Below are 12809 nucleotides of genomic sequence, written 5' to 3'. Positions count from 1 at the left end.
CTTATTAGAATTTTTGCTATATAATAATATTTATAAAAACAAAAACAAAAAAAAAACACAACAACAACAATAACAACACCGGTGAAACATATATATATATATACTTTCTTACTACCAAAATAATTTTTGTTGCTAGACTAAATGCTACTTTTTTTATTAAAACATATAGTCACCAAGGCCAAAAGTCACCTTCACACTAAAGCTGAATTCTATTTAATGTTGCATGTTTTCTACGAGCTCCAGCTCTTTCCTCTTATTGTGACAATCCCAGATTTGATTTTAATCCTTACTTTTAGAAAAGTTTCATCCTATTCAAAATAAATATTACTACCTTTACCTCTATATATAACCCAATCACCTAATTTACCATAATTAAAAAAAATAGTTAATTTAATTAATAATAATAAATTTGTCCTATTTATATATTTTTTTCTGAAACAACACTTCCACTACTTTTCTTTCCTAATTAATATTCATATATCTTCTAACCAATTGAAGTACATGCTTTACACTTTCTTTTTTTTTTAATTAATGCTCATCTTTTTTCTAGCTAATTAGAATGTATATTCTCTAATGAATTTATAATTAATGTATTTTAATTAGAAATATATTAGTCTAAAAATAATTAATATTTAAAATAGTATGAATTGAATCTAATATAAAAAAAATACAATTATTCAAAATTGGATCTTGTAAATAAAATCAGAAATAGTATCTTGTTTCCCATTTGTACTTGAACACTTGATTATTGTAGCTATTTTGATAATCAGGTATTGTTGAACCAAAAAAAAAAAAAAAGTGGCTTCTTATGCGGCAACATATCACACTCCCAATTTCTTAGCAGCAGCATTGTCTTCAAATAACTAATTTTTTTCATTCCAATTGCAAAATATAATTTAAAATAAATTAATACTAGATATATCTTTTATTACTTTAGACACAAAATAAATACAATGCAACTTGCAAGCCTTCATTGTGACACATGAGGAACCTTTTCACATGGTCCACTACCCTCAAATGTCTCCTACTCATTGCCTTTCGAAGGCAATGTAACAAACTATATACATCAATCCAAGAATCTCTTAGTAAACAGATACCTGACATCGGAATATCACATTATCCTTATTCAAATCCCAATATTACATATAAAAATAACATGTTGCAAAAATATAAAATAAAAATAAAAAAAACCCATCCCTATTAATGAATACAACACGGATGCAGAACTAGTTTTTATTGGACTGTCATTTCATTTGTGCATATGGGATGGCAGAGAGCCAATCAAACAATACCCAGCTTTACATGTAACCTGAATTGTTGTCCTCTCTACCAGATAGCATGGAAAAAAATATATTATATTATATCATATCATGCATTAAACAATGCATAGCTTTACATGTCATTTATAACCTGGACAGTAGTTCACTGCCAGATAATATTCGGCATTGAGAGTGCAACATATGGTAGATGGTCCTAACATAAATGTATTATGTAGGGCATCACATTCTAATTTTTCCATATTTGAACATCGCTCAGATAACAGACAGGAATGGATAGACGTTTTAAAGTGAAAGGACAGATGAATATAAGCACGATGTGACAGTTAACTTTTTTATATAACTCCAAATAACAATAGTTTCTAATCACAGCAATTGGTGCTCAATGCTTCATGCTCATGCTCTGCTAATTTGGACAATATAAAGAATATAATTTGGATGGAGAGTAATCAGTATATTTAATACTGGAAATAAAAATTTCATAAACCCTACCAATTCAATTTTTCCGACTCTCATGTCTATGGTAAGAAAAACTGCGGTCCTTGAAAATCTATTATTCTCAAGTTGGTTATTCTTAGAAAGCTATCCAAAATGCAAAAGCCTCCCCATCATAAATAGATGTGAAAACTGACCTTGGCTTTCTTGCACCCTCTCACCCTTCCACTCTGCACCTCAAATTCATATATGAACACAACCCATAAACAAAAGTTGAGTAAGGGAGCAAATTGCAACAGCGTGCATTTCCTTTCCTATTGTTCACAACATAGTGAAACACATTTACAATGGGAAATTAATTTACTGGATTGGGAATCAAAGTACTGATTTCCTCCGAGATGGGGCCAATGGAAAAGAGGAGCTAGAAACTCACGTGCAACTGTCTTACATTTAAAATGAGCAGCCAGCTGGATCATTGAAGATACTTGGCAACAAAACCTCTGGAAACGTTGAAGGATAGCAAGAAAGGAGAATAGAATTTGCAAGAACATGCCAGCTAATAACAAGTTAAAAAGAGCCAGGAATCTCATAAATCCTATATATACCGTCCGTCTGTGTTGTACAGTTAGATCAAGTTTCTTACCGTTGCACCATAAACCTTCATAAAGCTTCAAAAAATTTTCCAGATATCCATGATGCCATTGGCAAATGACTTCAGATTTCCCCAAAAAGTTGATTTCTCTGAACCCACTGCATCACTGGTCTCCCTATTACTAGAGCTGTCACTGGATATTTGTGAGAATGTAAGCAACCTTAATATCCCATATAATTTTGCCAGAAAAATGTAGACATGAAAAGAAATGGGGTCATATTAAGAAAATAAAGAAAAATCTGGAAAGATTGCACAAAAAAACTGTATGTTCTTTGCGCATGCAACCATCCATGAATGCATATTTCAGGAAAAATACACATTAGTTTCAAAACACAAAAAAAGTATATATAATTTATAATCCATAAATGTGCAAAGAAGATGAACCGGTATGTGGTATCTATTATGCTCTGATGACTAGCACAAGTACCACATACTTCAACTCTTGTGTGTGTATAATTTTAGTCTACAAGCACAAGTAGATATATTTGTGCATAGAACTTATAAGTTGCATCATCAACACAAGTACTATTGTTTTTCTCTTTGGAACCTTTTTTTCTTTAACTTTATGATTCTTTCATTTCATTAGTATAAAATTATACTTTCATGTAAACTATGTCGCAACGTTTAATTTTTAGACATTAATTAAGACCCAAGGTAACATGCTTTTTTGGATTTTATGTTGCTCTTCTAGTATTCTCTCGGTATATTAAACAGACTCAGTATGTGGGTGTCAGTGTTGTGTTTTTGCTTATTTGTATTGTATATTAACAAATCCTAATTTTACAATTATCTACAAGTGTTTTTTGTGCTTCTCTGCATTATTGTTTAAACTATTATTTAAATTGGAAGTTGTTTATCAATGTTTAATGCATAAACACTGCAGAGTGCACATGGAATATTTAACTGCGCAATTACATGTATCCTCACAACACCCATTTTCTGTATCAATCCAACATCGTTCACAAGTGCTAATATTTTTCAAGTTAAAATGCAAAAAAACAAAAAAATATATTGTAATGGTTATAATAATAAATTGGTTTTCGGTTCCCTGAGTATTGCATGCACAATTTTGGTCTCCAAGGTTCCAATTTCATGGATTGGATCCTCCAAGTATTGTAATTATGAAATTTTAATCCCTTCATCGGTCTTCTATTAAATATTTAACATTTTTTCTTGGGTGATGATGTGGCAGCTAACATGTTACCTGTCACATGCTAACATGACTTAATTACACTTTTGGTTCCTCATGATTGTGATACTAGAGGGACCAAAAATGTAATTAAGCCATGTCAGCATGTGTCAGGTAAAATGTCAGCTGTCACGTCATCAACACACCATCATCTAATGCCACATTAGCAAGATCTATTAAATAGTTAATAGAAGGTTAACGCAGAGACCAAAATTACACAATTATAATACTTAAAAAACCTAATTCATGCAATTAGGATTCAAAAGACTAAAATTACTCAATTACAATACTCAAGTGACTAAAAGAACAATTAAGTCTAATAAAGCTATGCATCTGAAGATATGAAAGGACTTACGTTTTGGACTCATCCAATTCTAAAGACCTTTGAGATTGCTCTATTTTATGCATTGGACCATCCACAGCATCTTGCCCTTCTCTCTTGTATCCTGTTTCTTTAAAGCTCTTTTTCTCAATTGCTGAATGGTTTTCCATATCAACAAATTTAGAATCATGACTCTTACCTTCACCGAGAGATTTTTCAATAAATGGAACAGAAAATTGTTCAATTTCTTCTTTTAGTAGGTGTCTTTCTTGTGTAACAGAATCGGAAGAACTAGATACAGCTTCCCCATTTGGCACCTGGGAACTTGAATGGGAAAGCTCTCTAGACAGGTCTTTCAAATCAGGTTGCTCCTTTCTCTCAGAATCGGCTTCCTTAATGCACTTTCCCTCCACTTTTTGATGATTTTTTATATCAAGAAAATCATATTCGAGGTCCTGAGCTTTGTCATAACCAGTACTATTTTTTTGACTAAATGAAGGAGAAGAATGTTCTCTTTCCTCTTGTAGAAGCTGACTTTCTGGTGCAAAAGAATCAGATTTAGAGACAGCTTCCTCGGTGTTAATATCATTTGGCAAATGGAGACTGGATGGGTAAGGCTCCTTAGAACACTTCTCCACGAGATTACTTTCAGATGCAATGCAATAGTCACTCTGCCATTAAAACAGAAGGTAAATTATAAGTATCACAAGGAAAAATTGCTCATTTTCTTAATATAATAAAACATTATTCAATTAATATTATTAAAAAAATAATAACAATTAACAGTGAAGATTTAGGATGCCAGAACCAAATGTGATGCAATTTTCCCAAAGTAGATCAATTAGAAAACTTATGATTCCTCTGCATTCATTTGTATGTGACTTCCTAATAGAATGCATTTATTAACAATTAAAGTTTTTCACAATTTATATGCCCACTACCTATTTTGATGCCAGGTATAGGATAAAGTGGTTTAAGTCTGAAGCTTAGCAAATTTAGGGTTACTTTAGTACGGGTTAGAAAAAAGAATGAAAGTGTATTCACAATTTTACTACTATAATTGATCCATGAATTCTTCACTCCCTAAGCTTTTTACCAGATCAAATTGTCCCTTTTAGGGAGCGTTTGATACGTGGAATTTTTTACTTTCTCAAGAATCTAAAGTTTGAAATGTTAATTTCCCATGTTTAGTTTATCATCTAAAAATAGCGTTCCTAGGAAACATAGTTTCCCGGGAATTTTTTTATATAGGTTTCCCACCAAATTCATGAGGGTAGATGGGAATCTAACATTCTTGAGTTAAAAGGAATGTTTTAATGGGTAAAAATATTTCGTTATCTTAATTTGTCTAGTTGATACAGTAAAAATCTTTGATTCTCATGTAACATTTATAAACATTCTCAAAAACATGTATGACCAGCCAAACAGATTTAATCATTCCTGAGAATCATAATTCCCAAGAACCATGATTCCTGGGCATGAAAAAAAAATTCTTCTACCAAATGCCCCCCTTGGAGTAAACTAGAACAATAAAATGTTCAAATTTCAGATCAAAATTAAATATTAATTATCAGAAGCATTCGACAATAGACATCAAAATAATCTTTTGAGTCAGCAATGTATTTACATTTGAATAAAAAAGATTGCAAAATACAAATTAAAATAATTTGACTTTACCCTTTTGGTCACTACAAGATATTTACACCTAAACAAGAATGAATATAACAAAAATCATACTCTGATCAGGTAGACCTAGGTCCTAGCCTCCTAGGAGCATTGCTTATTTGTAACTACTATATTTAATATATTCATAACTAAAAGTGGTGCTTAATGTTGATGCTTACCGGTGTGGACGTAATATCAACTTCTTCAGACAACCTCCCCTCCCAATAGGAAGTCTGTGGCTGTCTCTTGTCTTCAAGATGCTCATAACAAATGTTAATGGTCTCCTTGTCATCTAAAACTACCGATTGAGAATTGTCTTGGATCGGGCAGTCTTTAGCGATCTCAATATTACCAGATGAAACATTAACAGATTCAGTGGTAAGAAGTTTACTCTCATCAAATTGCTTTTCCACCAAAATCTCATCCACACCCTTTGAAGAATTCATTTTAGACTTATATTGTAGCTCCAAAACGATTTCCCGGACAACATAATAACCACCACCAGCTTGTTTCTTGGTATCTGATATTGTTGGGAATTTCCCAGCATTCTCTGCTCTATACCTGCAGAGAAAAACGACATTTATTCAACAATAAGTTATAAGACACAGTTCTACAATAACAGAAGTCCATATCATTGAATAGTTAACCAAAATCCATATTCCGTAAACAATGGCAGTGTTTCTGATGTTGACATTATTCTTTCACGAATAAAAGAAGGGATCTTCTAGTGAAATCCAGTTTTTCACCATGAAACAGAGACAATATAAAAAATGAAGGTCGTGTGTATTCTCCTTTTCTGTCCTTAAGAATCCCCTTGTTGCACCTCAAGGAATAAAACTCACACAAATGTGAGATATGTAAAGATATTGGTTATTCCCGTACGAACTAAACCAGAAAGTGACCTGAATACCTTAAGATAGAACAACTTAAAGAATTTATGTAAACACGTTCTATTGTCAACCATAGCAGACAAAAGATTGGCATTTAGCTCAAGCACGAAGATGAGAAAAGTTGAATAAGTGTTTTTTTTAATTCCTCCTACCAATAATTTATTCTATTACCCTTTATAAATTGTTGGGATGCAATAAAATTGTTGACTTTATTCTTGTTTTAAACATGAAGCTGGGTTATTTACTTTTGAAATCCTTGCATTTGGATGAATGTCTTCTGGTCCCAAACAGTAGGTTTCTAATAAAAATGTGGATTTTGTATTAGTCTGCTGAATAGACAATATAAAGCATATATAATTACTAAAAATGACAAAAACAAAGGGAGAAAAATACTATAATATAATAGAATATGCCAAATTATTTTAATTTTAATTTTAATTACATGCAAAAAATAGTCTAAAAAGGTCAGGTATGCTGCAACACAAGGATCGCTGACTAACTGGTACACAAAAATGCCAGGATCAAGCATAATGCAGGAAGCTCATAAACAAAGAAATACTTGTTCACAAATGACTCCACCATAGCTCTCCTTTCTTGTCTTGTAACCCTTTTTCGGCCTTTCTGGGCATCTGGTTCATCAGAAGAGACAGAAGCAGCATATGACCATCCACGCTGCTGGACTTTCAATGGATCAACAGAGTAGCATACCTCAAAGGATACTGCCAAACAACACAGTAGATATATGATCAGACGATTCAACAATGGAATCAATATCCCAGTAACAACAATTCCAACAGAACACATTGCAAAACAGTAATCAATACTAACAACTAGAACCTCGAAAAGTTTAAAAAATACCGGTTCTCATTGATATACTTCAAAAAGAACACAAAGCATTCAATAGATAAAGGCTAGCAAAACTACAATAAGCTCCAATAAATGCTTCCCCAGAAAATAATAATCAAGAGCACGAAGACAAAACCTTAGCCATATTTCTATGGAAGAAAAAGAACTCAATCCCACACATGTAACTATTCCAAAATCCCAAACTATTCCTCTTGGCTCTTGCTTTAAAACATTCCTCAAACTATTCCTCTAGCTTTAAGATCAATAGCCAAATTCCATCCAAACATGACAAACATAAGAAAAACGTGACAACGTCACTGACCCAATCCCCACCCTTTTTCCAAACTCCATCCAAAACATAAACACACCCAAAAAAAAATCCGCAAACCCCAACAAACATAAGAAAAACATGACAATGTCAGCGAACCAATCCCCAATTCTAACGTAATCTCTACGCAAATGAAACTAAACACGGGACTAAGCCTAAACTAATTAAATCGCCACGAAATAGTGTCTAGAACAATACCTTGATAAAGGAACGAGCTTAGTTTCATTCTATGTCAGTGAAAAAAAATAGAAAAATCATTTGTAAATAACACAAAAACTTGAAGAGTGGTAATCTGAGAAACCCAATAGATGAAGGTAATGAGAGGGAAGAAAGTTACAGTGATTGGAGCGGAAGGAGAGGCCTTTTGTGGTTGCGATCAGAAGCTTCTTCCTCATCTCATCTATGTCCAGCGAGAGAGAGAGAGAGAGAGAGAGAGAGAGGGTTTAGGGTTTTACGGGTTGCGTCATTCAAATCCCAAAACGCGCAGAAACTAACATCGTTTTTTGCGTTTCGCTGTTTCCGAATTCGATTTGCGCTTGCAGCGGGTGAACCTAACGCAAAATTACATTCAATATTATTTTATGGACATGAAATTTATGGTTTAGTCATTTTGGTCTCATTTTTATTTTTTTACCCCGACCTAAAATTCTCTTTCTATACTAAGAATAAACTGATATTTTTAATTATAACTTTACATTAATCGAACTAATTTTTAATCAAGATATATAGAATTATTTGTGCTAACAATTTTCAATAATCCTTTTGGTTGTTATAGTTTACAAATGAATAAATGATTAACAAATGAACTATCACCCATATTCTAAGATAGTCCTTAAAATTTTATAAATAATCTCTTAAATATTAGAAATTGTGTGAGTATTGAAAGTCCTTCAAACTATTTGCTAAAAAACTCGGGCATTCAATACTTTAAGAACAACTTATATAATTTTGTTAGTTTAAGGATTTTTTTTTAGAGACTGTTATACTTTAAAGACTAAATTCATGGTCGAGTGTTTACCAACTTTATTTTTTTCTCTACACTTAAAAATCATTCATTTTAATCCTTTTACAATTAATTACTTTTTTATCCTTATTGTTAAAAAAAAAAACTAACTCTATAAATTGTGGATGAAATGACACTTATAACATTGACTTATATTGACTTTACATTTTAGTTATTATACTTTAACTATTCATACATTTTGATTTAAATACCAGCACAATTTTACTTTAATCTCTACACTTAAAAAATATTCGCTTTAGTTCTTATAGGAGCAATATTTGTTATGTTTAGCTCTTATCAACATTTTCTCATTCTTTCTTCCTCACCCTTCTTTTAATCTTCCTTTTTATCTCTTAATTATTTTATTTCTCCTTGTCAATACCTCTTTCTTCATTGTACTTTATAGATTATGTTTCTTTTAAATTATTTTATATCAATTAATTTGTATTGACTCTAAATTAAAAAATCTTAATGTTGCATCTATTTGAGATTGTTCCAATTTATTTAATAGTTTTAAATTTGAGTCCTAAATATATATATTTTTATTAAATATGAAAGAATTTTGTTATCAATAGAAATTTTATTTAATTCAAACAAAATTTACAAGATATATGTGATTTATAATATATATATATATATATATATATATATAAAGATATATAAAAGACTTGATGTTACATAATTTATTACATTTCTTGGTAAAGATGAGGCAATTTTCAAGTAAAAATTTATATCCACACTTCTTATAGTGGTAGAGACTTTTTACATCATTTTAATTTTATTGTATACAATGCTGGAAAAGATAGGCAATTATATTTAATTCACTTATTATTTCACATGATGTTTTTGTCACACATCGTAGCTAAAGATTGTCTGAGGTAGCAATCCGTATCAAAAGCATTTCTTTCTTAAATTTATAGCATTTTAACAACCAACATTTTTTATTTTTTTTTTCAATCTTACTGTAACGACCCGCCAGGTCTCTCACTATCTATAGCATGAGCGCGCCTGGCCTAATCCCAACCCGAAAGTCCTAAAACTCATTCACACCTGGCACGTTCAACTCGCGCCCGGCATCCTTGGAACAGAAACTCATAAGAGTTTCCATGCCCAGAGCACCCACCTTGCGCACTGCGTGCTCCAAACTTGAAAATCAGGAAAACTATCCACATGCAAATAAAGAAAACCACTGCACAGGCTCCCTACAACTCAAAAATGAATAATTTCTCCAATCCAACTATGGATTCTCAACATTCATGCACCAATTGAGTTTCTAAACTCACATACAACCAAACAACAAAACATCCTAGCTTCCATTAGGCTCGACACAACTTAACAACCTATCAACACAACACAAAGAACTACACAATGGAAGCCTAATGAGATCATCCCTACAGAGTGTCCATTAGGCTCGACCTGCTCTGATACCATAAAAGTGTAACGACCCGCCAGGTCTCACACTGTTTATAGCGTCTAGATACAAGTATAAAATAAAATATCACCACTACACAATTATATATATAACCATAAAAATGTAACGACCCGCCAAGTCTCACACTGTCTATAGCGTCCAGATACAAGTATAAAATAAAATATCACCACTACACAATTATATATATAATGAGAATACACAACTAAAAAGTCACATAATATATAACTGAAAGTAGGGAATAATACCCTAAACAACAACTAGGTAGTCAAATGCTACCAAATAACTAAATATAACGTCAGCCCCAACCAAAAAGAAGCTCACCCAGTCCAGCAGAGCACCTAATCCTGATCTGCTCGCATACTAAGATATGGTCATCGCAGTCCCAACCACAAGGAAAAACATGCTAGGGTAAGCTCATAACAATAATCATAAAAAAATAACATCAACATATAATAACCAACAATAGAATTCTACTTTCAACTTGCAACTTAAAGCAACACAACACATACAACAATAGATATACAACATCAACAACACTTTCAACACATCATACTTTACTCAAATTGGCCGCTTATAATTGGTATAGCTCGGCCTGACCCCTATACCTTGGTCGCTTCATACACGTGTGCCTCGACCTTGTCCACACACGGGACCAACCAAGTCCTAGAGGAGAACAACACATCATCCACTCCAAGGGACAACTTTTCAAGGAGGGTTTTTAAACAAATTAGGCTCTTAGAGCACCACAACTATCTCAATCCGCACAATAGGATGAGCAACTTCAAAAACTTCTCCTCTAGTCCTAGTGATCAACAACTCATCATCACAGCACAACCACACAATTTTTATCACAATAGTTCAACTATCAGCTCATTCATACAACATTTTATGCAACTTGAATGCAACAACATATGCAACATCAACTAATGCGTCGTCACGCATATACAACTAGGAGATCTCCAACAATTGAGGTTGAGCAGTCTAGGTGGCATAAACTCTACTAAATCCAACGTTTGACCTATCTCAACCAGGTCAAGTATAAGGCATCGTTAGGAACTCTGAAGAGAACCAGATATAAACAACAATAGACGATTGCTCAGGTGTGCCACTTAGACTCGAAGGTCCAATACTACTATTAGGGCAAAAGGGTTTGGGTATGAACTTACCATGGCCTTGGTCTGCATAACCAATCCACATATGGGGTTAGTCCACCCACTGCCCTCCAAGTACCACGCATCCTCTAGTACCTAGTCAAAGACTACATCTCTAACTAGATACGTTACTCAATTTGGTCATTCAACCATGACATGGATCGACTACTTCCACATCGCCCACACAGTACTAAGGGATTCAACTTTAAAATAACTTTCAACTTATCACCTTAGTACTATGTATCTCAACATAGGACATATATCTTCACCATATGTCCCCAACTGAGAAGAAGCGGAATTTCCTCCCAAAGCTCAACCCAGGAACTTCAATCTTCCAAAAGCAAGCTTCCTAGTCTAGAGTCCTTCTCTCTAAACTTCTCTCTAAGTTCCCATTTTTTTCTCCTCAACTACATGCATGAGGCCTATTTATAGAAGTCTAGAGTGGCTAGAATGGCCTGTTTTGGATCTGGAACGGCCCTCTACTTTTCTTTATTATGTGTAAAACTTACATGCAGAACAACCTGTTCCGGAGTTGGAATGGTCCGTTCTCAACTAGGATTTACAGGCTTATTTAGTAGTCTAGAACGGCCCGTTCCAGTTTGGGAACGGTCCGTTATAGGCTACTAAATCACATTTATTTTAGTAGTTTGGAATGACTCGTTTTAATTTAAGAACGCTCAGTTCCAGTCTACTAACTACGTTATACTTATACTATCAATTTTAATTGGTGGTAATGTTAGAATGCCTGCATATAACAAAGTTACATAACAAATGACAACAAATATTAAAGCATAAAAAAATATTTATATAATATTGGCACAAATATCTAAGCATTTTATTTTGTAATAATAAAATGATTAAATTTGTAGTAGGAGTTTGATGCATTAAATATATAAACATTTCATGCATCAAGATTAAAACAATGCAAAAAAAAAAATATATATATATATATATATATATATATATATATATATAAATATATATATATTTAATTTCCATTTTTAATCCTTTATATATTATAATTGTACGGTTTAAACCCTTCAACTAGTTTTTCACTAAATATTTAACAAATTTTTTTAACATGACACTAAATGACAACTTGTTAATAACATGGAAGTTAATGTGTTATCTAATACATTCTAATGTAACTTAATTACATTTTTTATTCCTCTATTATCATAAGTTCATAACTTCTTGAGACAAAAGTGTAATTAAGTCACATCAATATATGTATAAGATAATATATCAATTATCACATCTTCATCTAATGTTAAGTCAACAAACTTTTTTAAATATTTAACGGGAGACCGATGAAAGTGTCATAACTTTACAAATTGTAATGATTATATATGTATTTAATATGATTTAAAATCAAAATCATATAATTATAATATCTAATGATTAAAAGTGTAACTAAACTTATATTGAGTAATGATTTTTTTAGTATATGCTGCTTAATTAATTTTTTTAATCGATAAATTAACATAGTGATCATTGGTTAAACATTTTTTACTCACACTCACATTATAGAGATGACCTGTTGAATGAAAATTTATATTTGATCTATATTATGTACGAAAACATGCTGGGTTAATAATAATCATCGCAAATGAGTTAGT

General features: G+C 32.3%; 1 protein-coding gene across 2 annotated transcripts; it reads right to left on the bottom strand.

The window, feature by feature from the left end:
• Window positions 1–1990: 1990 nt before the first annotated feature.
• On the bottom strand, window positions 1991–8166 carry LOC109804062 (hydroxyproline-rich glycoprotein family protein). Of its 2 annotated transcripts, XM_020365817.3 has the most exons (6): window positions 7942–8166; window positions 6990–7149; window positions 5720–6101; window positions 4075–4546; window positions 3909–3999; window positions 1991–2497 (listed from the first exon to the last, which is right to left on the bottom strand). In XM_020365817.3, the coding sequence occupies exons 1-6, from the start codon at window positions 7997–7999 to the stop codon at window positions 2383–2385; spliced, it is 1278 nt and encodes a 425-aa protein (XP_020221406.1). In that variant the 5' UTR covers window positions 8000–8166; the 3' UTR covers window positions 1991–2382. The 2 variants fall into 2 exon arrangements, with proteins under 2 accessions (XP_020221406.1, XP_020221405.1); XM_020365816.3 differs by having other exon boundaries at window positions 3909–4546; window positions 7942–8165.
• Between the last annotated feature and the right edge of the window lie 4643 nt (window positions 8167–12809).

This window comes from Cajanus cajan, chromosome 1 (assembly GCF_000230855.2).
Source record: "Cajanus cajan strain Asha chromosome 1, NIPB_CcT2T_4, whole genome shotgun sequence".
NCBI lineage: Eukaryota > Viridiplantae > Streptophyta > Magnoliopsida > Fabales > Fabaceae > Cajanus > Cajanus cajan.
The sequence above is the reverse complement of the archived record's forward strand: the minus strand, read 5'-3'. Positions and strand labels throughout refer to the sequence as shown.

What these genes read in the sequence shown, in the direction of transcription:
- LOC109804062 (XM_020365816.3), bottom strand. Translation starts at nt 7,999, where the DNA reads ATGAGGAAGAAGCTTCTGATCGCAACCACAAAAGGCCTCTCCTTCCGC. An exon ending in GTGGAGTCATTTGTGAACAA is followed by an intron (nt 6,102 to 6,989) that starts GTATTTCTTTGT and finishes TTTTCTCTGCAG; the next exon opens with GTATAGAGCAGAGAATGCTG. An exon ending in GAATTGGATGAGTCCAAAAC is followed by an intron (nt 2,498 to 3,908) that starts GTAAGTCCTTTC and finishes ACAAATATCCAG; the next exon opens with TGACAGCTCTAGTAATAGGG.